The sequence below is a fragment of the Eumetopias jubatus genome, unplaced genomic scaffold (genome assembly GCF_037043125.1).
Source record: "Eumetopias jubatus isolate StellerSeaLion01/CBP00866 unplaced genomic scaffold, mEumJub1_p1.0 scaffold_14, whole genome shotgun sequence".
NCBI classification, from domain to species: domain Eukaryota; kingdom Metazoa; phylum Chordata; class Mammalia; order Carnivora; family Otariidae; genus Eumetopias; species Eumetopias jubatus.
In genome coordinates, this window is record NW_028274820.1 from 56818997 (window position 1) to 56844393 (window position 25397).

General features: G+C 40.5%; 1 protein-coding gene and 1 pseudogene across 3 annotated transcripts in view; one reads left to right on the forward strand and one right to left on the reverse strand.

Annotated features, from left to right (window-relative positions):
* The window catches only part of IGF2BP3 (insulin like growth factor 2 mRNA binding protein 3), a 143487-nt gene that overhangs the window by 84730 nt on the left and 33360 nt on the right, over positions 1-25397 (reverse strand). For all 3 annotated transcript variants that reach the window (XM_028119258.2, XM_028119257.2, XM_028119256.2), the window contains exon 3: positions 12453-12501. In XM_028119258.2, the coding sequence (XP_027975059.1) occupies positions 12453-12501 (49 nt within the window). The remainder of the gene's footprint in view (positions 1-12452; positions 12502-25397) is intronic.
* On the forward strand, positions 16993-17092 carry LOC114221256 (U6 spliceosomal RNA; annotated as a pseudogene).

A 25397-nucleotide genomic window follows, 5' to 3' on the forward strand; every position in this document is an offset into this window, starting at 1 on the left:
GAATGCCGTTCTAAAATAAAGTATATGGTTATAATCAGACTTATTATTCTACCATTCCTTCTTTCAAAAGTTTGTGTCAAGCAATGCCAGGCACTGAGAATACGAAAGTCTCCTGCAGCATAAGAAATATGTATTTCGTCTTTGTCCCTGATTCCTGATACAGAGCTCCTAAATCCCTTAGAGTTTCCTGAATGCTCAGGGTGATAGGAATGTCTTCTGTTCTGATGAGCCAACTCTTGGTGGGTCCTAGACAGCTTCAGAATGGAGGCTGGTCACCAGAGAGACCAAGGCACGATTGGAGACTTAGAACTTACACCCCACTCCCCAAACTCTGGGAAGAGGAGGAGCGCTGGAGATTGAATTAATCACCAAGGCCAGTGATTCAATTAATCATGCTTATGTAATGAAGCCTTCATAAAATCCCAAAAGAATGGGTTCGGAGAGCTTCCAGATTGGCGAACACATGGAGATGTGGCAAGAATGCTGTACCTGGAGAGGACATGGAAGCTCTGCAACCCTTTCCCCTTACCTTGTCCTGTGCATTTCTTCCATCTGGCTGTTCCTGAGTTACATCACTTATACTAAATTGGTAATAGTAAGTTAAGTGCTTTCCTGAGTTCTGTGAGCCATTCTAGTGAATTACTGGTGAGAAGGGAGAAGGGAGGGACATGCTACTGTAGGACTCTCCAAATTTATAATCAGGCCTAAGTGTGAGTAACCTGGGCATCCCATTGCACGTGGCATCTGAGGTCCAGACAGTCTGGTGAGATGGAGCCCTTAACCTGGAGTCTGATACTAAATCCAATAGTTAGTGTCAGAAATGAATTGAGTTGTAGGACACTTTGTTGGTGTTGAAGAGTTGGGAGAATGGTATTGGAAGAGATACCATGTACTTGGTACAAGAAGTGTTCTAAGTAATAATGACACAGATCACCCCCTCTCAACATTCTCAACCAGGCCAACAAACCTCTTACCTCACACAGAAAACAGCAAGGTTATGGGTATTTTGAGAGCTCCTGAGACTTTAGAACATAAAGATCCATCAAACCCATGCAGAAAAAAGATTAGTTTTTAAATAGGCTTTGTAAAAGTTACTTTGTTATTTGGCTGTTTGGTCATGAAGCATTAAAGTCTGCTTAACTATTGCGTTATTTCCCACCCCAAGCATTTAACTTCCTTTCCTCTCAGTCTTTATTCATAGGATCACACTTATTCCTAAATCGCCAATTTGAACTGGGAAGTAGCATGGGAATCCTGTAGAAAGCTCTGCCTGAAACACAAATGAAAGAGATTTATTTACTAATTATTTCTTCTTGGATCTGCCAGGACTGCAAGTGAATAGTACTGAAACCAAAGACTCTCTTTACGACCTTTCCTGTTTACAACTATGAACAATCTGTTTGTGGTTGTTGGTAGCTTAATGTAACTCGAACAGAAAAGACCAATTGTTTTCATCTGAAGAGTTACAGGACTCATTTGCAGATTATGAAACTGAAAGAGCAATTTCACAACTTGGCACTAAAGCAGAATCCTAAAATTAGTGCTCAGGCCTTTCTAAAGATAGTTTTAAAGCTTGAGAATACAAAGCAGGAGCCCTCACGGTCAGCCCTCAGAGGGTGGTTGTGACCACAATGTTTTCTCCATTTACACATGGTAAGATGCTTAAAACAGTTGCCTTAGGACTGAATTTTCTACAGGGTGGTAGCCACAGGGTACAGGGAAATACACCAAAGGAAGCATGGTGGGGGGGGGGGGGGGCAGGGGCCAGACACCTAGTGTCCTGTGGCCAAAAAGCAAACAGGAGAGAGAATCAAGGGTGACCTCAAGGCCAAGCCCATGTGACCTAAGCACTATTAAAATTCACAGGGAAAGCAAAGAAATGATTTGAGAGGGAAAGAAACTCTGTTTTAGACCTTAAATTCAAAGAATATTCCAGAGAACATTTGCTTCCAAGCAAGAAGCAAAACACAGGCAGCAACAAGTGGAATTTCTAAGAGAAAAAACAAAGGAGTGAATAATAGAGAAATGTTCAATTTAGGAATGGAAAAGCACATGTCAGGGCACAGAAGAGTGGCCATGACTAAAACCGTTAGAGGAGCTAAGAACATAACTGTTGCAAACAAAATGAACAACCAAGAAAAGGCCAATGGATTTGGTCCCAAGGGGGGCATGACACTCTGTGATCTCTCAACCCCATTTCCCAAGGAGCCAGGCTCCTGAGAGAAAGGGCTGATTCCAGTCCTTGGAGCAGAAAACATACAAGATGAACCTGGAACTTCTTGAAACCCAAATCAAGGAAGATCTCAACTATGGAGGTAGCATCCAAAGGACACTGGCGGGACACCTGGGTGGCTCAGTTAAGTGTCTGCCTTTGGCTCAGGTCACGATCCTAGGGTCCTGGGATCAAGTCCCGTGTCAGGCTCCTTGCTCGGCAGGGAGCCGCTTCTTCTTCTCCTCTTCCTCTGCCTGCCGTTCCCCCGGCTTGTGTGTGCATGCGCACACTCTTTAACAAATATATAAAATCTTAAAAAAAAAAAAAAAGGACACTAGCATGGTCTTGAAGTTTTCACAAGCCTCTCAGGATTAGGGTAATTTGAGTATTAATATGAATGATTCCAATAACTTTGAAACCCAAAGTTATGTAAATCCATGAGCTCACAATTATATACATAAAAACTCATTGGTAAAAACAAAACCCTCAGTGGTCACTCTTGTAGGATGCCAAGGCACCCATATTTATAAGGTAGAAAATGAAAAATTGAGCACTTTTCCTGTCTGTCTTACAGACTTTACCTCAGGGTGGTCAAATAACTGACGAGAACAAGTTTACAAATAATGAAGAAATTATAGAATTAAAATATTACCATCCTACAACCACACAATTACGCATCTAAGCAGCAATCAGCAGCATTTCACATCATACAGACAGACATTATGTACCTATTAGAAGAATGCATAACCACCTATTACTTTGTTTTGTCCAAACAAAAAACTGAACTTACATCTAACCCACAAGGGTTAGAGGAACACGTTAAGGGGTAACACAAAGTAAGAATGTAGAACATTGTACAGAATAAACCAACTTCAAAAAAATACATAGCACCAGGGGCGCCTGGGTGGCTCAGTCGTTAGGCGTCTGCCTTTGGCTCAGGTCATGATCCCAGGTTCCTGGGATTGAGCCCCCTCATTGGGCTCCCTGCTCAGCGGGAAGCCTGTTTCTCCCTCTCCCACTCCCCCTACTTGTGTTCCTGCTCTCGCTATCTCTCTCTCCGTCAAATAAATAAATAAATAAAATTTTTTAAAAAATAAAGAATAAAAAATAAAAAGACATACATAGCACCAAAAAAGGGGATGGGGGGGTTCTTACTGATTAACTGTCTTAAAAAAGATCTTGCTTAGATCCTGATTCAAACAAAAACTTTTATACATTGAGATAATCAAGGAAACACAAATGATTAGATATTTCAGTTACTATCAATTTAATATGTATTTTTTTTTAAAGTAGTTTCCACACCCAGTGTGGAGCCCAATGCAGGGCTTGAACTCAGGACCCTGAGACAGAGACCTGAGCTGAGATCAAGAGTCAGATGCTTAACCAACTGAGCCACCCAGTGGTGAATTTTTAAAAGAGACGGTTATGGATTGAAATGTGTATCCTCAAGATTCATATGATGAAGTGTTAACTCCCAATACCTCAGATTGTAACCGTATTTGGTGATCAGGACTTTACAGAGATCCAGTTAAAATGAAGTCATTAGGGGGCACCTGGCTGGTTCAGTCAGTAGAGCATGTGAATGTGACTCTTGATCTTGGAATCATGAGTTCAAACCCCACATTGCACATGGAGCTTATTCAAAAAAAAAAAGTCATTAGGGTCGATCCTAATGCAATACAATGGATGTCCTTATAAAAAGGAGAAATTTGGAAACAGACATACACACAGCAAGAACAGCACATGAAGACCGGAGTTTCGCTGCCACAAGCCAGGGAACTACCAGAAGAGAGAAGTCTTGAACAGATGCTTCCCTCACAGCCTTCAGGAGAATACAAATGCACTGACAGCTTGTTATCAGACTGTTAGCCTCCAGAACTATGAGATTATAAAGTTTCTGTTGTTTAAGCCATCCACCTTGTGGCATTTTGTTACAGCAGCCCTAGCAAACGAATACAGAGACATTATCTTTTAGAGATACACATTGCAGTTATTTACTAAATGAAATTAATAGGAAGTCTAGGATTTGCTTCAAAGTAATCTGGAAAAGGGTAATAGAGTAGAGCTATAAACAAAATGGGTTCACCATATATTTATAATGATTGAAACTGTGTATCATATATTAACCTATTTTTATGTTTGATATTTTTTGTAATTAAAGGTTTAGGGGCGCCTGGGTGGCTCAGTCATTAAGCGTCTGACTTCGGCTCAGTCATGATCCCAGGGTCCTGGGATCGAGCCCCGCATCGGGCTCCCTGCTCAGTGGGAAGCCTGCTTCTCCCTCTCCCACTCCCCCTGCTTGTGTTCCCTTTCTCACTGTGTCTCTCTCTGTCAAAGAAATAAATAAAAAATCTTAAAAAAAAAAAAAAAGTTTAAATGAAGGGCCTGGAGACCTTTGAGATAACCATCTCAGAAGAACAACAGAAGTACAGGGCATAAGTCCAGGATCATGGTGCAAGGGCACTGTAAACACATGGAGGTAGCAGCTTGGGACCAGAAATACTTGCCGCATATACCATTTCTATACAGGTCATAGGATAACTCTGGTATTCATTCCCCTACATGTCTTTCACTGAATCTTTTCTAATGAGACCACGTCCAACCCATCCCAGAGCAATGATGCATAAAGAACACCACTGTCCACAGTTCTCTAAAAGGAAGAGTTTACCAGTAACTTACCCAAATAATCTGTTCAACCCCATTCATCACTCATAACCATGCATTTCCTCCAAACCTGGGGAGAATCCCTTCTCTATTGGGTTCACTGTCAAAATTGTAGGGGCATCTTGAAAGCAAATAAATGATAATTATAAGAAAGAGAAACTTACCTTTGGGGGAAGTTTTCTGTTTGAGTAACCTGATTAAGAGCAGAAACTCTACCACTTTCCAGTTGCGTGACCCTGGGCAAGTTACTTCACCTCTCTGTACCTCAGCTGCCTCATCTGTAAAGTGGGGACATGGGACTGTTGTGAAGATAAAATGGGTTAATTCAGCGCCTACCACATAAGTGCTCAGTAAGTGTCAGCTATTTACGGGCCAGTGATCAGAGTCAGGTCACAGTGAAGAAAGATCACCTATCTGTGTCAATGGTTTCCTCAACTTGCCTGTTCCAGTCCTTCAGATTTATTTGACAGAGATCAACTAGCTCTAACAACTGATGTCACAGTGATTTTCAACGAGGCCCACGAAACTTCCCCAGGGGCGAAAGAGGGAACCAGCAGACAAGGTCCTATGCCAGCTTTCAACAGCTCTGCATTTATATTCATATACCAGGCTTCTGCCATACCATGTCCTTGAAGAGAAAAGTCAGAAAATCACCTACCAAGAACACTGTTTATCTGTTACTACTTTATTTACAACTCAAAGATATCTACTGCAAAAGCCAACCTTTAAATGGGCTATTTGTAATATTCAACATCAATGCCTCTTGTAACTTCTCATTCAATTCATGGTTAACGTCAACCCCACTATGTCTAGAGATGTCTTTTTCTGTTTGATTGAGTACCTCATCTTGTTAGCTTTTCATCGTCAATTATACTTAAACGGTTCAGTCCCACCCAACTTCTGTTCATCATTAATTCATGTATTCACTCTGGGCCAAAAAGCATCTGACCAGAGCACCAAACAATAATCAGCACTTGCACAGATGAAGATGAATGAGTTTCTGCCACTGAACACATCCACCAGGGATGTCACCGAACTGACTCCATGGCCCTGGCTTAAATCTCTTTACTGGGAAGTCATCCCCCCTACCCCCAGTGTCCAACACAGTCTTCTAATTCTCAGCACACACTCATCCAAGGCTTATTAGGAGGGCTCTCCGTGAACTACTTTAGTTAACTATGATACAGTTTTGCTCTCCCCCTTCCAGACTGGATAACGCGGCATCACTACTTTCTTGCCTACTTCCCTATTTCTTTCTAAAAAGACTCCTTTGGTTTCCCTTCTGTCAGAGCCTAGTAATATTGTTATTTCCACTTGCTAGTAGTACAGCCAGGGTGCTTCTCCTGTAATCAATCTTTCTTACTATATTCAGAGTCCATACAGAAACAAAGTAACAGACATGAGATGTTACCAGCTTTATGAAACTGTTACTAATCTTATGCATATTTCTGACCTCTACAACTTGTCTCCATTAAGCATTCTTCTAAATGCAATATGGATAATATAATTTCTCCATTCTGAATACTTGCCTCATCTCACAAAATATCCATTTTCTGAGGTTTCTACCTTATTTATTACAGTAGGTCTTCCACTGCGGTCTGAAATGTGGCCATCTCTCAAAAGCTTTAGCCCTTCTATCAGACAGTGGACAGGACTAACATGAATGTAATTTACAGGGTTCTGCTACCATCCCCTATTAGGTCTTACTATCAACAACACTCCTCACCACCACACTATAAAGGAATAAACTTTTAATCATGGAGGAAGCCAAGAAAGTTTTAACATTCCCTATCCCCTAGAAGTCAACGTTCTCCAAGCTGGTTACTAGGAGCTAGGTTCAAAACAAACTAGCCAAACACTAAATACAGTGTTGTTAAGGCAGTACTATAGCCCTGCGAAAGAAGAGCCTCCTAAAATTTCCTACAAGATATACTTCCAAAAATTGCTTCAAGCACATATGGAAGCACCAAAAAGACCTTTAGAAGAAATCATTAAGGGGCCCCTGGGTGGCTCAGTCGGTTGAGCATCCAGCCCTTGGTTTTGGCTCAGGCTGTGATCTCACAGGTCATGGGACTGAGCCACAAGTCAGGCTCTGAGCTCAGCAGAGTCGGCTTGAAGAGTCTCGCCCTCTGCTCCTCCCTCCACTCATGCGCTTGCATGCTCTCTCACGCTCGCTCAAAAATGGATAAAGAAAAAAAATCATTAAGGTAACTCTGCTCTGAGAAGAAAACCAAACAGTATTTTATGTTGCTATTTCCAACTTATAGCTTTGGTTTTTCATTTTTAGTACATTGGTTACTTGCTTTCCCTGTCCAGAACCAGAGACCAACTCATATATGTCCGAAGGCTGAAACAAACGGAGAATGCTTTAGTTATAAAGAAAATCCCTTTACCCCTCTCCTACGTTCAGCCCATGATATCACTTCTGCTTTCTCTACTCAATCACACCAGACTACACACATGGCAGAAACAGACCTTACACTGTGGAAATCTCTTCAGGGTTTCTTCCCAAGATACCTGTCTTCCCAGCTCAGTTAAGTCCAGGAAAAATTGGATATTCAATCCTTGAGGTAAAGCCAACATACATTCTGGATTTTCTACCAAGACTGTGATATCAAAGTATGCAATCCTCCTAAGTATTTGTCAGACCACATATTCAAATCTTTGCCTTAGAAAATATAGTGGTGGGGCGTTTCGGTGGCTCAGTTGGTTAAGCATCTGCCTTCGGCTCAGGTCATAATCTCAGGGTGCTGGGATCGAGCCCCGTCACAGGCTCCATGCTCAGCAGGGAGTCTGCTTCTCCCTCTCCCTCTGTCCTTCCCCCCAGCTCACGCTTCCCTCATGCTCTCTCTCAAATAAAATCTTAAAAAAGAGAGAGAGAGAGAAAGAAAATATGGTGGCTTCAGTCTTGGGCAATGTCAGGGCCTTGTCATACAGAACCCCTCAGATGAAGAGGACGAACTGGCTCAGACTCTTCTCCCAGACAGGGAACTTGGGGAAACACTCTACTTTTATTGCCCAACCCCAAAATGAGAACCTAACTTACTCTTTATAACATTTCATTTACATAACTAATGAGTCTTACATTTCTTTCAGAGAAGGTACTCGTTTTGGTATTGAGAGTACTTATTAGGAATTTTGATTATCTAGACTGGAAAGGAGTAGTAAGAGATTAGGAAATGAGATTAGGAAAAACTCTCTTTGACAATCCTTTCCTAAGCCTTGGCAATTTATTTGTTAAATGCAGAAAGAAATTTCTTAAATTTAGGAAATGGGGCCCATCTGAGACGCTGAATAAAAAGAAACCATGTTCTCAAAGGTGTTGAAAGTGAACTGTACTGCTGGGACTCTGTCACTCCCCCACCTCTGTGTTGTTTGTCCAAGAAGGTACCCACTCAAATCCTTAGCACACATGCTCACCTCGTTCAGGGCATCTGAAGACCCAGGTCTGCTGGCCATCAGGACTGTAGATGTGGCCCTTCTATCATTCTGGTCACATCAAAAATCTACCCTTCAAGTATCTCAGGCAAGGGGAAGAGAAGTAGAAAAGCAGCAATTTCTCCTATTCCCCTTTTACATTCCACATACTTGGAGAAAAACAAAACTACCTAATTCTCCAGCAACAGGTCCTTCAAAAAGTTAGTTTCCTCATGTTTTTATCTGCCAAAAAACAAACACTTAGGTAGTGAAACAGTTGGCCAATCCAATACCCCTAAGTGCTTTATCATCGTCCAAAACTACACGGTTAGAATCTGTTTAACCCCTGCTTGGCACACACAGCATGCAAAGATGCACTACACAGAGAACCCGAAAGGAATCCCCTTCTGATCATTTAGTATACGGCAGTATAAAGAAAATATAAACAATAAGTGAATGCAAACATAAAATAAAAAATATTATAGTGGAATGAAGTAATTAACAATCCAACTACAGATCTGATAAAATGTCACAGAGCATCATATTCAGTGTTTCTACCCTGGTTCCAGATTCTGTCAGCTCTTTAGTAACCTCAAAGAAAATGGCTTGACTGGCAGAACAGGGCAGAAATTTTCACTTGTGGGTTAGAACTCTGACTGAAGAGCACCTGGGGTGGCTCAGTTGGTTAAACTGCCTTTAGCTCAGGTCATGATCCTGGGGTTCTGCGATCAAGCCCAGAGTCAGGCCCCCTGCTGAGTGGGGAGTCTGCTTCTCCCTCTCCCTCTGCCCCCCCCCCACAGCTCATGCTCTCTTGCAAATGAATGAATGAAAATAAATAAGTAAATAAATAAATAAAATTAAAAGTAAAATTAAAAAAAAAAAAAGAACTCTGAGTGAATATTAAGCTCTTGGTTCCAGATCTACCTTTCAACTTTTCAATGCTAGGACTCTATACCCTATATCACTCCTTTGACCTCAGTTCCCTGGTAGTTTCAGAGACTGGAAGTCAGGAATGAGGACACAGGACAGGCTCTTTCCCATTTATCAGCTGTCCCTATCAGCAGTGCGTTTCAGTCTCTAGCTGCCATGGCCACTCCTAGAGCCAGTTTCATAACCTCCCTCCCCCACCCCCATCCCAGGCACCAGCCACAACCCTTGCTCAGAGTCTCAAATACTCAGGGCTCTCTCTCCAAGTTTCGAAGATCTGATCATCTCAACCTTTTCGTCTGACCCCTCAGCCTTCAAATGGTAGCCATTCCCTGCAGTCATCACCTCTGGATTCCCCCTTTCAGTCCTCCAGCACCTGTGTAATCCTTTACACTCAATTTCCCCTGGTGAAAAACATAGTATTTTCTGGGCAGGCGGGACCTAAGACAAGCACCAGAACATAAAGTTAAGAGGAGATGAATTTGGGGGCACCTGGGTGGCTCAGTTGGTTAAGCGACTGCCTTCGGCTCAGGTCATGATCAGGGTCCTGGGATTGAGCCCCACATCGGGCTCCCTGCTCAGCGAGGAGCCTGCTTCTCCCTCTGCCACTCTCCCTGCTTGTGCTTTCTGTCAAATAAAATCTTTAAAAAAACATTTTTTTAAGAAAAAATATTAAAAAAGAGAGAAGGTGGATTTGTTGCTCATGTCCTAGCTTAAATGTAGTGTGCACTTCCATGTACCACGCATTTTTAAGGGCTTTAGCATACATCACTCTATCAATGTTCACAGCAACCCAATGAGGTGGCTGCGATCCTCATCCTCATGTTATAAATGAACAAAATGAGGCTCAGAAGAGTTTTAAAACCTGCTCAGAGATCACACAACTAGAAAGTAGTGGAGCTGGGATACAATTCCAAGTCTAACCCCAAAAGCCTGCTTTTCTAGATACTGACCCCAAAAGCCACTAAGGCTTTTCTAGATACTTCATGCTGCTTCGAAGGACTATTGACATGATTCACAGATGACTTACTTTAAGCATATGCTTGTTTGTTATCCTTTTAGGTCCTAGTCCCTAACAGTTCTTCTCCCTTTTAACATGCCCTTGTTTGACTAGAACAGTATCACATGTCCTGTGGAATGTCTCATATTCTGGACTTGACTAGTTGTTTCTTCATGGCATCATTTAAAGTTGTGCCTCTATTGTCTATATTTTTGGTGATTCAAAGTTAGACTGAAATTGAAACCAGTCAAGTCTTTTTTTTTTTTTTTAATAAGGTTAGACTATTTCACCTGTGTTTCTCTGTATTTCCTCACTGCATCCAATCAGAAGGCACAAATGTTTGGCCATTCCATTGTCAATGAATCTAAGATAAACCAGTGGATTCAAAGTTTAATCCCTCCATTATAAAGGGAATCTGGACCTTTAAATCCAAAATTATCACTGTCTATACGGCTTTGGCACAAGACAGCCAGCATACTCTGTGTGTACAAATAAAACGTTATACAAAGTGACTCATCTCAAAAAGGAAGTAACAGATGGTATTCACTCAAGTCTTCAAGTAAAAGGAAACACCCTAATAGTTCATTCTACTCCTGACAAGCCCTCAGTAATTTTTTATCAGTATTTCAAACATTTAAAAAAAATTTAAAATCAAAGGTCAAGAGTTTCAAAGTCTAGTTCTAAGCGTCTTACAATTCAGTAGTAGTTCTTATTTTTTTTAATCCTGTGTGCCCTTATTCGCCCACCTGAAAAAGGAGATAGCGCCCCCAACTTCACCTTACCTCAAAGGGCTAGGAGGAGGGCAAAATGAAATATAAAAAAGTTAAGAAAGAGTTGAACACGGCAAACAGATATTTATTCTAATGAATTAAATCTTACCCAGAATGAGAAAGAATACAGTAAACTAAAACCTTGAAAAGCCACCAAAAGTACAATAAATTAAATGCTTCAGAAGCTAGTGCAATCTAAATTTGAAGAGATACTATGAATGAATAAAAAGAGAACCGCCCCTTGCCTGTAGCTGACGTGCTAGTATTCCTATCTTAAAACTGGCTGCTACCATTTGATTATTTCATTGAAAGCTACACTATACGAGTGTATACAAACCAAAAATCATACAAACCAAAATAGAGGGATCAAATATATCAATAAAAATAAAATAGGGGAACCAAATCAGTAACCTTGACTAGCACAACACTTGATTTGAGTACCCATCCTCCAAACTACTGAATTTCCTAAACAAGTATTAATCTAAAACAGGAAAATGCCTTAGGTTTAATCTTAAAAGTCACTGTTTCCATCTACAAAAACATACTTTCTATACATCATATAACTTGGAAAATATTTAGCATATACCGAAGAAAGAACTCCTCCAGCAAAGATTAAACTCAATAATATTGTTCTGAAAATAAATGCTCTAGAATATTACGAGCATAAATGATTTGTTACCAAATGGGACCTTGGGAGAATCACACCTCAGACCAACCTGCCTTAATTTACTGCCAAAGAAACCTTTCAACCATACTTTTCATTTCAGTGAAGGTTTTGGGTTTAGTGACTGACTCATCAAACGTCATTTCAGAAGACTAAAGTGAAACACACCAAGCTAGCTACTCTTGATTTTTATTTTAGAAAATATATAAAAGCTGAGCAGTTTTCCCGGCACCACTTCTCCAAGGTGCCAGGAATTTTCAGGTTCCATCATCAGGAAGATTCAACAGACATGGTTTTTAAATCTCTTCAACCACTGGTGTCTCAAATTCTCACCATGACATCATTATTATGTTTTGGAAGTTACTGACAATGGGATTCAATTGTGCTAAATAGTTTGTTTATACATAGTCACTACAGTGCCACCGTCTGAGCAAAAGAAAGCAGAGTTAACATTTTAAAATAAAGCATAAGTAGCAGGTATGTGTCTTTAAAAATTCTGCTAGGGAGAGAAATCCATATTTAAATATAACTGGTGAACTCATCAGAAAGATCTCAAACAAGATTCTGTTAGGATGGGACTGAATGAGGAAAATTACCCAGTTAAAGTATATCAAAGAGCAGATTTTTAACAGAGATACTCTATGCCGCGGCAAAGAAAACCCCACAGTAAGACAATACATAAGAATTTTGTGTTCTAGCACAACCCAGAGTTGGGGGGAAGTAGAAAAATGCTTGGAAAAAACTAAGAGTAAGCTTAGATACAGAAATCTTGACTTTATTAAATATGTAAATTCTTACCTCCCACTGTAAGTGAGGCGGGATATTCCGTATCTGAAGTTTCCGGATCCTGCAGAAGAATTAAAATGTTTTATAAAAGAAAAATAAAATATGAAAACAAAAGACATTAATAGCCAACATGGATGCTTTGAAGTTATTTAACATATTAACTTTTTATTAACTACATACAAACCAATGTATAATAAGAAAATGCAGCCCAAGGAGGAAAAAGGAGACCAAGTTGATCACAGGATCGTATTAAGACTATTTGGAGATCCAGCATCATTGGATTATTACAGTTTATTTTAAAAGCCACTAAAATTAGTTTTTGAGATTTTTTTTTAAGTAATCTCTACAACCAATGTGAGGCTCAAACTTACAACTCCACGATCAAGCATTCCATGCTTTACTGACTGAGCCAAGCCAGGAGCCCCTAAAATTGGCTTTTTTAAATTATATTTGAGAAACATTTCCTCTGGTGACTATATTCTAAATTCAAGCCCTCAAGCCTCAAATTAAGCATACCAGGACACAAACAAATCCATACTACAGATGTTCTTAATCTAAGATCACAGCCAAGGGGTCCATAAATAGATACAGGGAACCTAGATGGGGGGGATAAAAGTCACCTATTTATTTTCACTATCCCCTAACTGAAATTTAGTACCTCCTTAGTTGTGAATGTTGGCATTAAACCACAGTAGAATCACACTACTTGTAATTTTGACATTAATATACAGCAGATATTTTTATAACGCATTAACTTGCTGCAGGTTTTTATCATCTACACCCCTTACTGTGAGATTCAGAGGTGTTGCCAGAAATTATGTTAAGCAGTACATATTTACTATGAGTTTTAACATTTTGCTAACTGTATTTCAAAAATCAGTGATTTCCTTCATAATCCTATGTATTTTATGTTATGCACTGAAAAACATCCTATGAGGTCCATAAGTTTCAGGCTACCAAGTACAGAAAACACTAAAAATCCCTGACTGGCCTTACTAACACTGTATGTTAGTTAACTCAAATTAAAATAAAAACTTTAAAAAAAAGAAACTTCAAACTATTTTTTTAAGATATTATTTATTTGAAGGAAAGTTTCTAACTAGTTGTTATATAAAAGATCTTTAATGAAATATGTATTTAGCTAGGTATTACGTATTGAGTACACCTCCACTGATGGTTCCTACCGTCATTGCATAATGCTCAAAAATATGTTATCTGGGCACCTGGGTGGCTCAGTCATTAAGCGTCTGCCTTCGGCTCAGGTCATGATCCCAGGGTCCTGGGATCAAGCCCCGCATCAAGCTCCACACTCAGCGGGGAGCCTGCTTCTCCCTCTCCCTCTCCCACTCCCCCTGCTTGTGTTCCCTCTCTTGCTGTGTCTCTCTCTGTCAAATAAAAAGTCTTAAAAAAAAAATATATATATATATATATACACACACATATATATAAAGATTTCTGCTTTCGTTAAGTTTATGGAATTTTTATTAGGCCTAAAACCTTTCCAATGGAAATAATTCTGGTTGGCATTTGGAAATGTGCATCCTCTCTTTACTGGTCAAAAACGCTGTCAATTTGTCTCTTTACCTACTCAAACTTGCTATTCGAGTTATTTAGCATTCTTTACAATCACTTGTTATATATACAAAACACTTCATTACTATGATGGTTTTATTGGTTTTACTGACACCTAATATAATTCTAATGTCTCAGCATCCTACATGTACGAATCTTTGTGTCATCCACTCAACTCTTTGGTATTATATCTATGTGTATAAATTGTTTGGATATTGCCTAACTCGTTGTATGTGTAATTATTAACCATTCTGATTCATTAAGCTTTCATACCTCAATACCCCCCAAAAAAATCCGACCTTAGTTCAAATGTCCATATATATAAACACATAGGTTACATAATATCAATTATATACAAGAATACTTAATATAATGCATTTAATCCTCTCTTCTTCTATCCCTTGTTCAACAGTCAGAGGGAGAAGGGGAGGAAGAGATTATGTGAGATTGTAAAATAGAGGCCACACACAAAATCACCCCCCTTAGAAGGTAAAGGAATTTATAGTCAACTAGCTATTTAAAAAATATATATATTAGCAATTGGGCTTAACATAAGTGAAATAATTAAATTACTTAACTTCTAAAACTAGAAATCTCCCTTTCCTGGTCAAATAATCCACTTATTTTGAAGTACCACAGCAAAACACAACTTAGACCACATTCATAACCCAGTCCTTTCTTTCTTGCATTTCCCTCAAAGCATGAGAAATATGTGTCAGATACCGCCTATCCCTTAGGGAACTATAAAGAACATGTAGATTAACCAAACTCAGGTACATCCTGTTTGTACGCATAAACTAAGGAGGAAGGAAAAAGCAGTTTTACATTATTTTTATGGGACAGTAAAACAAAGCCCAGTCATCAGGGACAATACACCAAAGAGATGGTAAGAATGTCAATTTAAGAAAAAAAAATTTCAACCACCACCTAAGTCTCAGAATTTACACATGAAATGCTAAGTCTGAGATTTGTTTGAAAATAACTCATGTGCTAACAAATACTAAAGTGCAGGGCACATACTGTCTCTCTGCTTTTGGATAATGTTATATTTCCCATAAAAGCCTTTAAAAATACACTCTACTTGGGTATCTGGGTGGCTCAGTGAGTTAGGCATCAGACTCTCGATCTCAGCTGAGGTCCTGATTTCAGGGTCATGAGTTTGGGCCACGAGTTGAGCTCCATACCCAAATTAAGAAAAAAAAAATACATATACACACAAACACACTCTACTAAGAGGTCTAATGTACAAATTACACACTGCTATATGTTGCTTTAGCTAGCAGAAAAGTTACTCAACATTGTGTAGTATTTACCATGGGTAACCAAGGAATAAGATTTACCACACGCATGCAAGTACACATATGCAAGTACTAAGTTTTTGGTTGTTTTTTTTTTTTTAAGATTTTATTTGAGAGAGCGAGAGAGCAGAGCAAGAGACAGAGCAAAGCAGAGCGAGAGAGAGCGACAGAGCAAAGCAGAGCGAGAGCGACAGCAGAGCAAGAGAGAGGGACAGAGCAAAGCAGAGCGAGAGACAGCGATAGCGCAAAGCAGAGCAAGAGAGCACGACAGCGCAAAGCGGAGCGAGACAGAGGGAGAGAGCAAAGCAGAGAGCGAGCGAGCGACAGAGCAAAGCAGAGCAAGAGAGTGGGACAGAGCAAAGCAGAGCGAGAGAGAGCGACAGAGAAAAGCAGAGCGAGGCAGTGACAGCAAAGCAGAGTCAGAGAGAGGGACAGAGCAAAGCAGAGCGAGAGAGAGTGACAGAGCAAAGCAGAGCAAGAGAGCGACAGAGCAAAGCAGAGCGAGAGCAACAGAGCAAAGCAGAGTGAGAGAGAGCGACAGAGCAAAGCAGAGCAAGAGAGAGCAAAAGAGCAAAGCAGAGCAAGAGAGAGCGAAAGAGCAAAGCAGAGCGAGAGAGAGGGACAGAGCAAAGCAGAGCGAGAGAGAGCGACAGAACAAAGCAGAGCGAGAGAGAGGGACAGAGCAAAGCAGAGCGAGAGAGAGCGACAGAGCAAAGCAGAGCAAGAGAGAGGGACAGAGCAAAGCAGAGCGGGAGAGAGAGCAGAGCAAGAGAGAGCAGAGCAAGAGAGCAACAGAGAAAGTAGAGCGAGAGAGAGAGCAGAGAGAGAGCAGAGCGAGAGAGACAGAGCAGAGCAAAAGAGCAGAGAAAGAGCACAAGTGGGGGGCGAGGGGGGCATCAAAGGCAGAGGGAGAATCAGGCTCCCCGCTGAGCAGGGAGCCCAACTGGGGGGCTCAATCCCAGGACCCTGAGATCATGACCTAAGCTACTCAGGCACCTCTGCAAGTACTAAGTTTTATTCAAGCACCCGTCAGTAAGTATTAGCAGCGCAGTGTTAAGAAACTAAGTATTCATCCCCTTTGACTCTTTCCTGGGTATATATATTATCAAAATTTTCCCCCAAAAGTACACATATAAGGGTACATACAGAGTTTAGGTCAACTAACATGTGATTATTCATATCACAAAAATAAATCCCACTTCACAGGGCTCCCAAGAAATTCTTTAAATAGAATACCATCTTTTGTACATTAGAAGTAATCCATTAGCCATGTTTTCCCAACACATTCTTCAAAATGTATATCCAACACCCATTTACTTATTGAAAGTCACTCCAAACTAATTATTTCCCTTAAATGGCTGTCCAATTTCCATTATCTGATTCTCTCAAGTTTCATTTTAGACAAACATCAGATTATTTTCATATAGTTAATGTTTTCACATCTAGAGTTGTTCTTTCCCACTTACCAGTAACTTACCTTAACCTCTGCAGTTTCTCTCCTGCTCCTAACCCCATGCTCCCTTCTCAACAGTACAAGACCCAAAAGGCTCAGCATTAAAAGAGACCTAGAAAAGGCATGAATTCTAACCATCCAGCACATAAACACAAACTTCTGACCTGGGAAGTCCTCGAGAACATCCATCCCTCTGCTGCACTTAACGAGTTGGCTATGCACAACCTGCGTGCTCCATTCGGCAGCACATATACTAAAATTGAAGCGATACAGAGAAGATTAGCCTGGCCTGAGCGAGGATGACACGCAAATTCGTGAAAATTTTTTTTAGAACTTATTTGAGAAAGCAAGAGAGAGGGCGCCTGGGTGGCTCAGTCATTAAGCGTCTGCCTTCAGCTCAGGTCATGGTCCCAGGGTCCTGGGATCGAGCCCCGCATCGGGCTCCCTGCTCGGCAGGAAGCCTGCTTCCCCTTCTCCCACTCCCCCACTTGTGTTCCTACTCTCGCTAACTCTCTCTCTCCGTCAAATAAATAAATAAAATCTTAAAAAAAAAAAAAAAAGAGAGAGAGAGAGAGAGAGCACGTGCCCACGCGCATGTGAGTGGGAGGAGGGGCAGAGGGGGTAGAAAGAGAGAGAGAGCATCTCCAGCAGACTCCTCACTGAGAGCGGAGTCTGATATGGGGCTCAACCCCAACACTCCGAGATCACGACCTGAGCAGAAATCAAGAGCTGGATGCTCAATCGACTGAGCCACCCAGGCGTCCTGCATTCCCTATTTTTATAGATAAATTTACTATATATAAATTTTGCAAGTTATTTTTTTGCTCAGTATTATGTTTTAGATTTTCCTAGCAATGCAAGTAAAGTCAGGGGTGCCTGGCTGGCTCAGATGGTAGAGCATGCAACTCTTCATCCCAAGGTCATGAGTTGGAGCCCCACATTGTGTGTAGAGATTATTTTAAACAAATAAAACAAGGTTAAATTCTATTAAAAAAATTATCCAAGTAAATCAAGTTCATTCATATTTAAAAAAAGAAAAAAGGACCATCAACTACTTCACTGATCTCCCACCCCAGCTTTTAAAATTAGGTTATATTTAGGTTTGATTCTAAGTAGTTAAGAGTCAAGAAAATGGATACGGATATGCTTCTACCATATGATTACCTAATCACTCAAGTTCAGTTTAACTATCAGCAAAGTGAGTTGGTGTTCTACCTCCACCTAAAGCAAACCTAAGTAACAATAGGATATACACGCCTTAGAACAGAAACTAATTAATTAGGCTATCTCATTCTCTGTTGTGTTTAGAACCTGGAACAGTGCTTGGCATCTGAAAAGCACGCAACTGATAGTTAAATTAAAATTTGTTATAATCTATACCTGGGGAAGAAAAACCCAAGACTCAAGGATCTGCCAATCAGAAACTACCAGCATTTCCAATGATTTTCTTACAGCTCATAAGAGGGAAAACAGCCAATAGTGTGCTCGTTCTCTAAAGAGAAACAGAGACTATAAAACCATCATGCTCCTCAAAGCGATTTACAGAAATTCCTTGATATCAGATATCTATTCTATTTCCAATTGCTTAATAAATATCCTTGTACATTTGGCTTATTCCTATCAAGATCCTACAGAGGGATACCTGGCTGGCTCAGTCAGTAGAACACACACTATTTGTGATCCCGGGGTTGTGAGTTCAGGCCCCACCTTGGGTGTAGAGCTTACATTAAATCCTAACAGAATACACACATGTGGACTTGATCTCTTTTAGGTCTTCACTCATTTTGCCATTTATTTGGTGGATAGGTCACAGATCCTGAATGATTACTCATTCTGGAATTTTTTTTTAAGATATTTATTTACTTGACAGAGAGAGAGAGAGAGAGAGAGAGAGCGCACCCGCAGAAGCAGGGGGAGCGGCAGGCAAAGGGAGAGGGAGAAGCAGGGAGCCCGATGCAGGGCTTGATCCCAGGACCATGACCTGAGCTGAAGGCAGACACTTAACTGACTGAGCCACCCAGGAGTCCTTACTCATTCTGGATTTTATCCCTTTTGTGTCATTTTCAATAAATTGTTTACTATGTTGAATTTGATATACAATGTTTTATGCTTTATAATATAAAAATATTACACATCTACGAATACACCTGCCCAAATAATTAGAACAAGACAATTGAAGATACCCATGCTTCTCTCCCACTCCAAAGGCCTGCCTCCTGGAACATACCCACCATCCCAAATTTGCCACTTCTGCTTTTTTTTGTTTTTTTAAGATTTATTTGACAGAAAGAGAGACAGCGAGAGCGGGAACACAAGCAGGGGGAGTGGGAGAGGGAGAAGCAGGCTTCCCGTGGAGCAAGGAGCCCAATGTGGGGCTCGATCCCAGGACTCTGGGACCATGACCTGAGCCAAAGGCAGATGCTTAACGACTGAGCCACCCAGACGCCGCCACTTCCGCCTTTTATTTATGAATATTTGTAGCTCTTTTATTTTTTTTAAAGATTTTATTTATTTGACAGAGAGACAGCGAGAGAGGGAACACAAGCAGGGGGAGTGGGAGAGGGAGAAGCAGACTCTCCGCTGAGCAGGGAGCTCGATGGCAGGGATTGGATCCCAGGACCCTGGAATCACTACCTGAGCCAAAGGCAGCCGCTTAACCGACGGAGCCACCCAGGCACCCCTCGTAGCTCTTTTAAAATGGATTTTAAAGGGGCCCTGGGTGGCTTAGTCATTAAGCGTCTGCCTTGGGCTTGGACTCAGGTCGTGATCTCAGGATCCTGAGATGGGGCCCCATGCTGGGCTCCCTACTCAGCGGGGAGTCTGCTTCTCCCTATGCCCCTCCCCTCCCCCCTGCTTGTGCTCGCGCTCTCAAAAATATAATCTTCAAAAAATTTAAATAAGGGGCGCCTGGGTGGCTCAGTCGTTAGGCCCCTAACACAGTGAGACACAATCTAGTCACTAGAGTGCTCATTATTATTAGGGTGGTCATTGCTCCTAGGCCACAGCTGGAAAATTGACATTTTGTTGGAAAGAGAAATAAACCACATATTCATGTGGATTACTTCCAATTCAAATTTTAGATTACTAGGTTATTGCCACGTATCTTTCTTATTTGCGTTTCTTCACTGTAAAGTTTGACAGCAGATAAGAATATAAACAAGGAAATGTTGTTATGGATGGAACGCTTGTGTCCCCCCACCTCCCAAAATTCCTATGTTGCAGCTCTAACCTCCAACATGATGGTATTAGGAAGCTGGGCCTTTGGGAAAGTACTCAGGCTTAGTTAGATGATGTCATGAGGATGGAGGATTACTCCTTTTTTTCCTCTAAGATTTTTTTTAAAGTAATCTCTACACTGAACATGGGGCTCCAACTCACAACCCCAAGATCTTGATCTGCATGCTCTTCTAAGCCAGCCGGGCGCCCCAGGATCCCTATCTCTGCAAGAAGAGAGACCAGTGCTCCTTCACTGGCACATGTTGAAGAGAGGCCATGTGAGCCACATCAAGAAGGCAAGAAAGCGTCTCTCCACAGGCCAGGAAGAAAGGGCTCTTACCAAGAACAGAAAGCATCTGCCTGCACCTTGATCTTGGACTTCCCAGCCTCTAGAAAGGTGATAAATGTCTGTTGTTTAAGCCACCCAGTCTGTGGTATTTTGCAATAGCAGCCACACTGCCTAAGACAGTGTCTGTTACCTCATTCAACCCTCTCAGTCAGCATTTTATCGATTAGGAAACAAAGCATAAGTTTAACCTGTCCAAATCTACACTGCTCATGTGTAGCAGGGTCAGCATCCATCTCCAGGCATTCTGGCTCCAGAGTCTACTCTCTTAACTATGTTATATTCAATCACTGATTTCACTTATAATCCAACCAACAATGTAACCACATCAAATGACTTCAGAAAGATTACAGGCTGTAATTTTTATTACACCCTCAAGGTCAAAAATAGGCTAATCCTACACAAAATTTTCACTTTATCCCACAGCTTTAAACCAAAAAATGATCATTTACATATCAAGACTCAATATTGACATTAAATGGACAAAGTTACATATTAATACCAAGAAAGGAAGGCAACAATGCTGAAAACTTGGCTAACTCAACTGCCTCAAGGTATCAGGACAACTGCATACACAGGCACCCAGGTGCTTAGGAAGCCAGTCATTTCACAGGTAAGTCCTAATGCAAGAAACAAAAATGTATTAGACTTGCAACCTTCTGTCCAAACTACCTACACGTCCTGAATGTACATTTTCTTCACCTTATTTCCCACATAAGGCTCTGTTGCACCCCTTTCTTTCTACCAACACTTATACAAATCAAGGAAATCACTGATTTCTCACCTCATAACAAGACTGAGGCTCTAATCACAATCTAACAGGCTAACACCAGCAGAAGGCAGGAAAAGAAAACCAAATCTAACTTGTAACCGGTTTCTCTCTGCCTTGTTTTCTTACACAAGGAAATAGGATACATGGTCCACATTTGGACCAGTCGTTTTCCAAAACAAAAAAAGCCAAACCTGTGGATTTAGAGCAGTATAGTGTGGCCTCTTTGACCCACCACATGGAGGCACTCTGTACCAGCCGCACACTTTAATTCCAGCTGTACCAACCAATTCAATCTATACTCAAAAAGGAACCTGTTCAACCCGGCCAAATTTAGTATTGCTAATTACTTATATTAGTAATAGCATTCAATATTTTATATATGCATATATATCATTCCTGATTTTCTAGTTATGAATTGTTTTTTTTTAAGCAGTGGCTCTTTAAAAGAGCCACCTCTTTTTTTTTTTTTTTTTAAAGATTTTATTTATTTATTTGACAGACAGCGAGAGGGAACACAAGCAGGGGGAGTGGAACAGGGAGAAGCAGGCTTCCTGCTGAGGAGGGAGCCCAATGTGGGGCTCGATCCCAGGACCCTGAGATCATGACCTGAGCCAAAGGCAGACACTTAACGACTGAGCCCCCCAGGGGCCCTGGTCCACCTCAATTTTTAAAAAAGTTTAATACACATTGTTGGTGAAAAGCAGCAACTGGCATAACCTTGCCTCATCACTGACTTGACAGTCTCTTATCAAAGCCTCTGATTCAAGGATTCTCTTTCTTATGTTATTTTCTCATATAAAACTGTAGCATGCTCAAAGACCTAGCCTTAAATTTGTAGAGGAAACTACGAAGCACCCAGAGACCCAGTAAAAGGGACCATTACACACTCCAGCTGGGAGAATCATGGGTGGCTTTCAATTTTTTTGGTTTTGTTTTATAAAATAAAGCTTACTTATTGTTAAGGGGGACATCAGCCTTATTTCCAACCTGTAGTATAATCTAAGATAAAGCAAGAGAAACCAGTTCTCGATTCCAACAGTTCTAACTAACTCTGTAACATCAGAGTGCTTTCTCTCCCAAAGATTTTACAGCCTAGCAGAAGAAATCAGACATTTTAGGTCAGTCTTAAAGTGTCAGTAAAAACAGGAAGGAGGGAGCAACATGGAGTAAATCAGGTAGACATCAAGTTAAGAATCTCTGTTAAAGGGGCGCCTGGGTGGCTCAGTCAAACGTCTGCCTTCTGCTCAGGTCATGATCTCAGGGCCCTGGGATCCAGCCCCACATCAGGCTCCCTGCTCAGTGGGGAACCTGCTCCTCTCTCTCCTGCTCCCCCCTACTTGTGCTCTCTCATTTGCTCTGTCAGATAAATTAATGAAATCCTTAAAAAACAAAACAAAAAAACACGTATTTGTTCCAACAGTTAAAGAGGATGCCAGGTCCTAGTGAACTGAATACTGGATGGGAGAAAGGAAAAGAGGAAAAGTATGGTGTCCCCTCAACCATACAGATGTTATTCCAAGTGTGGTCTACAGGACCAGCTACATTAGCACCAGGAGGGCTTCTTAAAATGAGAATTTCAGGGCACCAATGCAGACCTCCTAAATCAGAATCTCTGAGGTGGGCTGGAGAAATGTGAATTTACACATACTTAAGTCTGGGGACCACTGACGTCTATTTAACAGGGCAAATCCCAGGAGGGCTAAGTTATTTCTATCTTATTCACTGTTGCATATTCAAGTGCTTAGCAAATTGCCTGGCTAATTATGAGCAATTTAAGCAACATTGCTTAAACAAGGAATGAATGAAAAAAAGTTGGAAGTGAAAATCTGAAGTGATTCTTCTGTCATCCCCTAACTCCCAGATCACCATGGGAACCACATCCGTGTTTTAGTCCCTTTAAATAAAACAAGTGTATATATGTTTTAAAGTTGCACACCTTATCTTCATCTATGTAGAAAAGTCTCACAGCCATAAGTGCATGGATGAAAACTTGACCAAAGCCAAGGGTACAGCATAGGCTGGCAGAGTCCAAGAAAGGCTAAATGTGCTTCTGTGTGCTGGTCCTATTACTAATGTTTGCAATACACACTCCTATCTCTCTTGTAGGAGAAATGTCCCATCAATGGAGAAATACAAAGTTCTTACACTTCCTTAGGACATGTGCAAGGCAATACAACAGAAGAGTGTTCTAAAATAGTTGAATTAATACGGTACAAACTGATCCTTAATTCCTGAATAGCTAAAGATTTCTGTAGTCTTCAATCTGAAACTGAAACTGAGCCTTTAAACAAAAAAGTCACCACCTGTATTTCAACCAACCACTGAAACACATGCAGTTGAACACTAGGGAGTTACTATTTAAATAAAAAGCTCACTGCCTGTTTAACTCTGAAGTACAACATTAACACAATATAGCAAATTACATGTATCTTCCTTGAAAATTAGGGTGATCACAAGGGAATACTCAGATACAAAATGTCTAATATGTTTGAGTCACACTGAAAATTAATCATTCCCTAAAAAACAAAAAGCAAAGAAAATTATTCATTTCCATGTTTTTCCAGTTAAATTAATTTTATAAATACCAATACATTTTTTCCAGCAAGACTCATTTTTAAAAAGTGATTTTAAAAGCTGTCTGTATTAAAACAACTCTGTCCAATGGAATAGCAACTAGCCGCACGAGGCTGGAAATGTGGCTAATCCAATTTGAATTGATGTGTTCTGTGAGTATAAAGTATAACAGATTTTGAATACTTAGTACAAAAAAAATTTTAAATTTCTCAAAAGGGGTGCCTGGGTGGCTCAGTTAAGCATCCGACTCAATTTCAGCTCAGGTCATGATCCTGGGGTCATGGGATCAAGCCCCATGTCAGGCTCTGCGCTCAGCACAGAGTCCACTTGTCGCTCTCCCTCTGCTCCTCCCCCTGCTCATGCTCACTCTCTCTAAAATAAATAATTTTAAAAAAAGATTTCTCAACAATTTTTAATACTGACCACATGTTAAAAGATTAAAATTTTAGATATATTGAATTGTATAAAATACTAGTATTAATTTTACCTGTTACTTTTTACTTCTTACTGTGGCTACTAGAAAAGTTAAAATTGCATACATATACAGTTCACATTTTTCAGTTGGACAGAGCTGCTTAAAATCTAGTATACTTGACACTCAAAGGCAAAACCAATTGATCAAATTTTATTTCTGTTTGTCAATGGAATTTCAGGATCAAGAAAAAAGTTTCATAGGGAATTATATCTCACTTAAAATTCACCATCACTAAGTAAACTGTAATTGTACCTGCAAGAAGAGGTGTTTTAAGGTGATTAAACTTTTAAAAGTGCTGTATTTTGAATATAGGGGTATCTCTACATTAACGCTTTTTATTTCACGTTACTACTAACTGGATGTTGTTCGTATCTAAGGCCAATCCTAAATCCTTGGATTTTGGTTTTGTTGGCTTTTGGGGTTTTAGTTTTTTTTTTTTTTTTTTAAGTGAAGTCGACATTTACTATTAAATTCTATCACCTACTCATGAACTTTAGACACTACAATTATCCCACTATCTGAGAGTCTGAAGAAGGAAGAGTGTAGATGCCTTGTTTCTAAGTAGAATTATACAACCCACAGGGTTTATATTTCCAATTTTAATGTTTTATATAATCAAGCAAATAAAATAAGCAAACAATTGTTAATTGCTCACAAGACAATCAGTATGAAAATTCCCAGTTTTATGTAAGTCAAGAATTCTTGGGGCACCTGGGTGGCTCAGTCAATTAAGCGTCCGACTCTTATTTCAGCTCAGGTCATGATTGGTCATGACATCGAGCCCCGAGTCAGGCTCCACACTCAGCCAGGAATCTGCTTTTTTTCCTCTTCCTCTGACCCTCCCCCACTCACACCATCTGCCTCTACAATAAATTTTTTAAAATAATTAGGTCTTTAATAATTCTTAGGTATCAAGAAAACAAAGAAGGTATATAAGTTTTATCCAAACATCTTGGTTTGACATACTTTGTACCAAAGCAACCCAACTCTTGCTTTTCTCCCAAGATATAACCATATACCACTTTGTAGATAATCCTTCTCCCAGCAAAGAGCATAAATAACAAGTAATATAAATGCAATGCAACCTTACCAGGTTTATAGCAGCCAATTTTTTCTTGCTTAATAAGCTACTTAACTTTCTGGTGAGGGGGCGCCTGGGTGGCTCAGTCGGTTGAGCATCTGCCTGCAGCTCAGGTCATGATCTCAGGGCCCTGGGATCAAGCCCTGCATTGGGCTCCCACTCATGGGGGA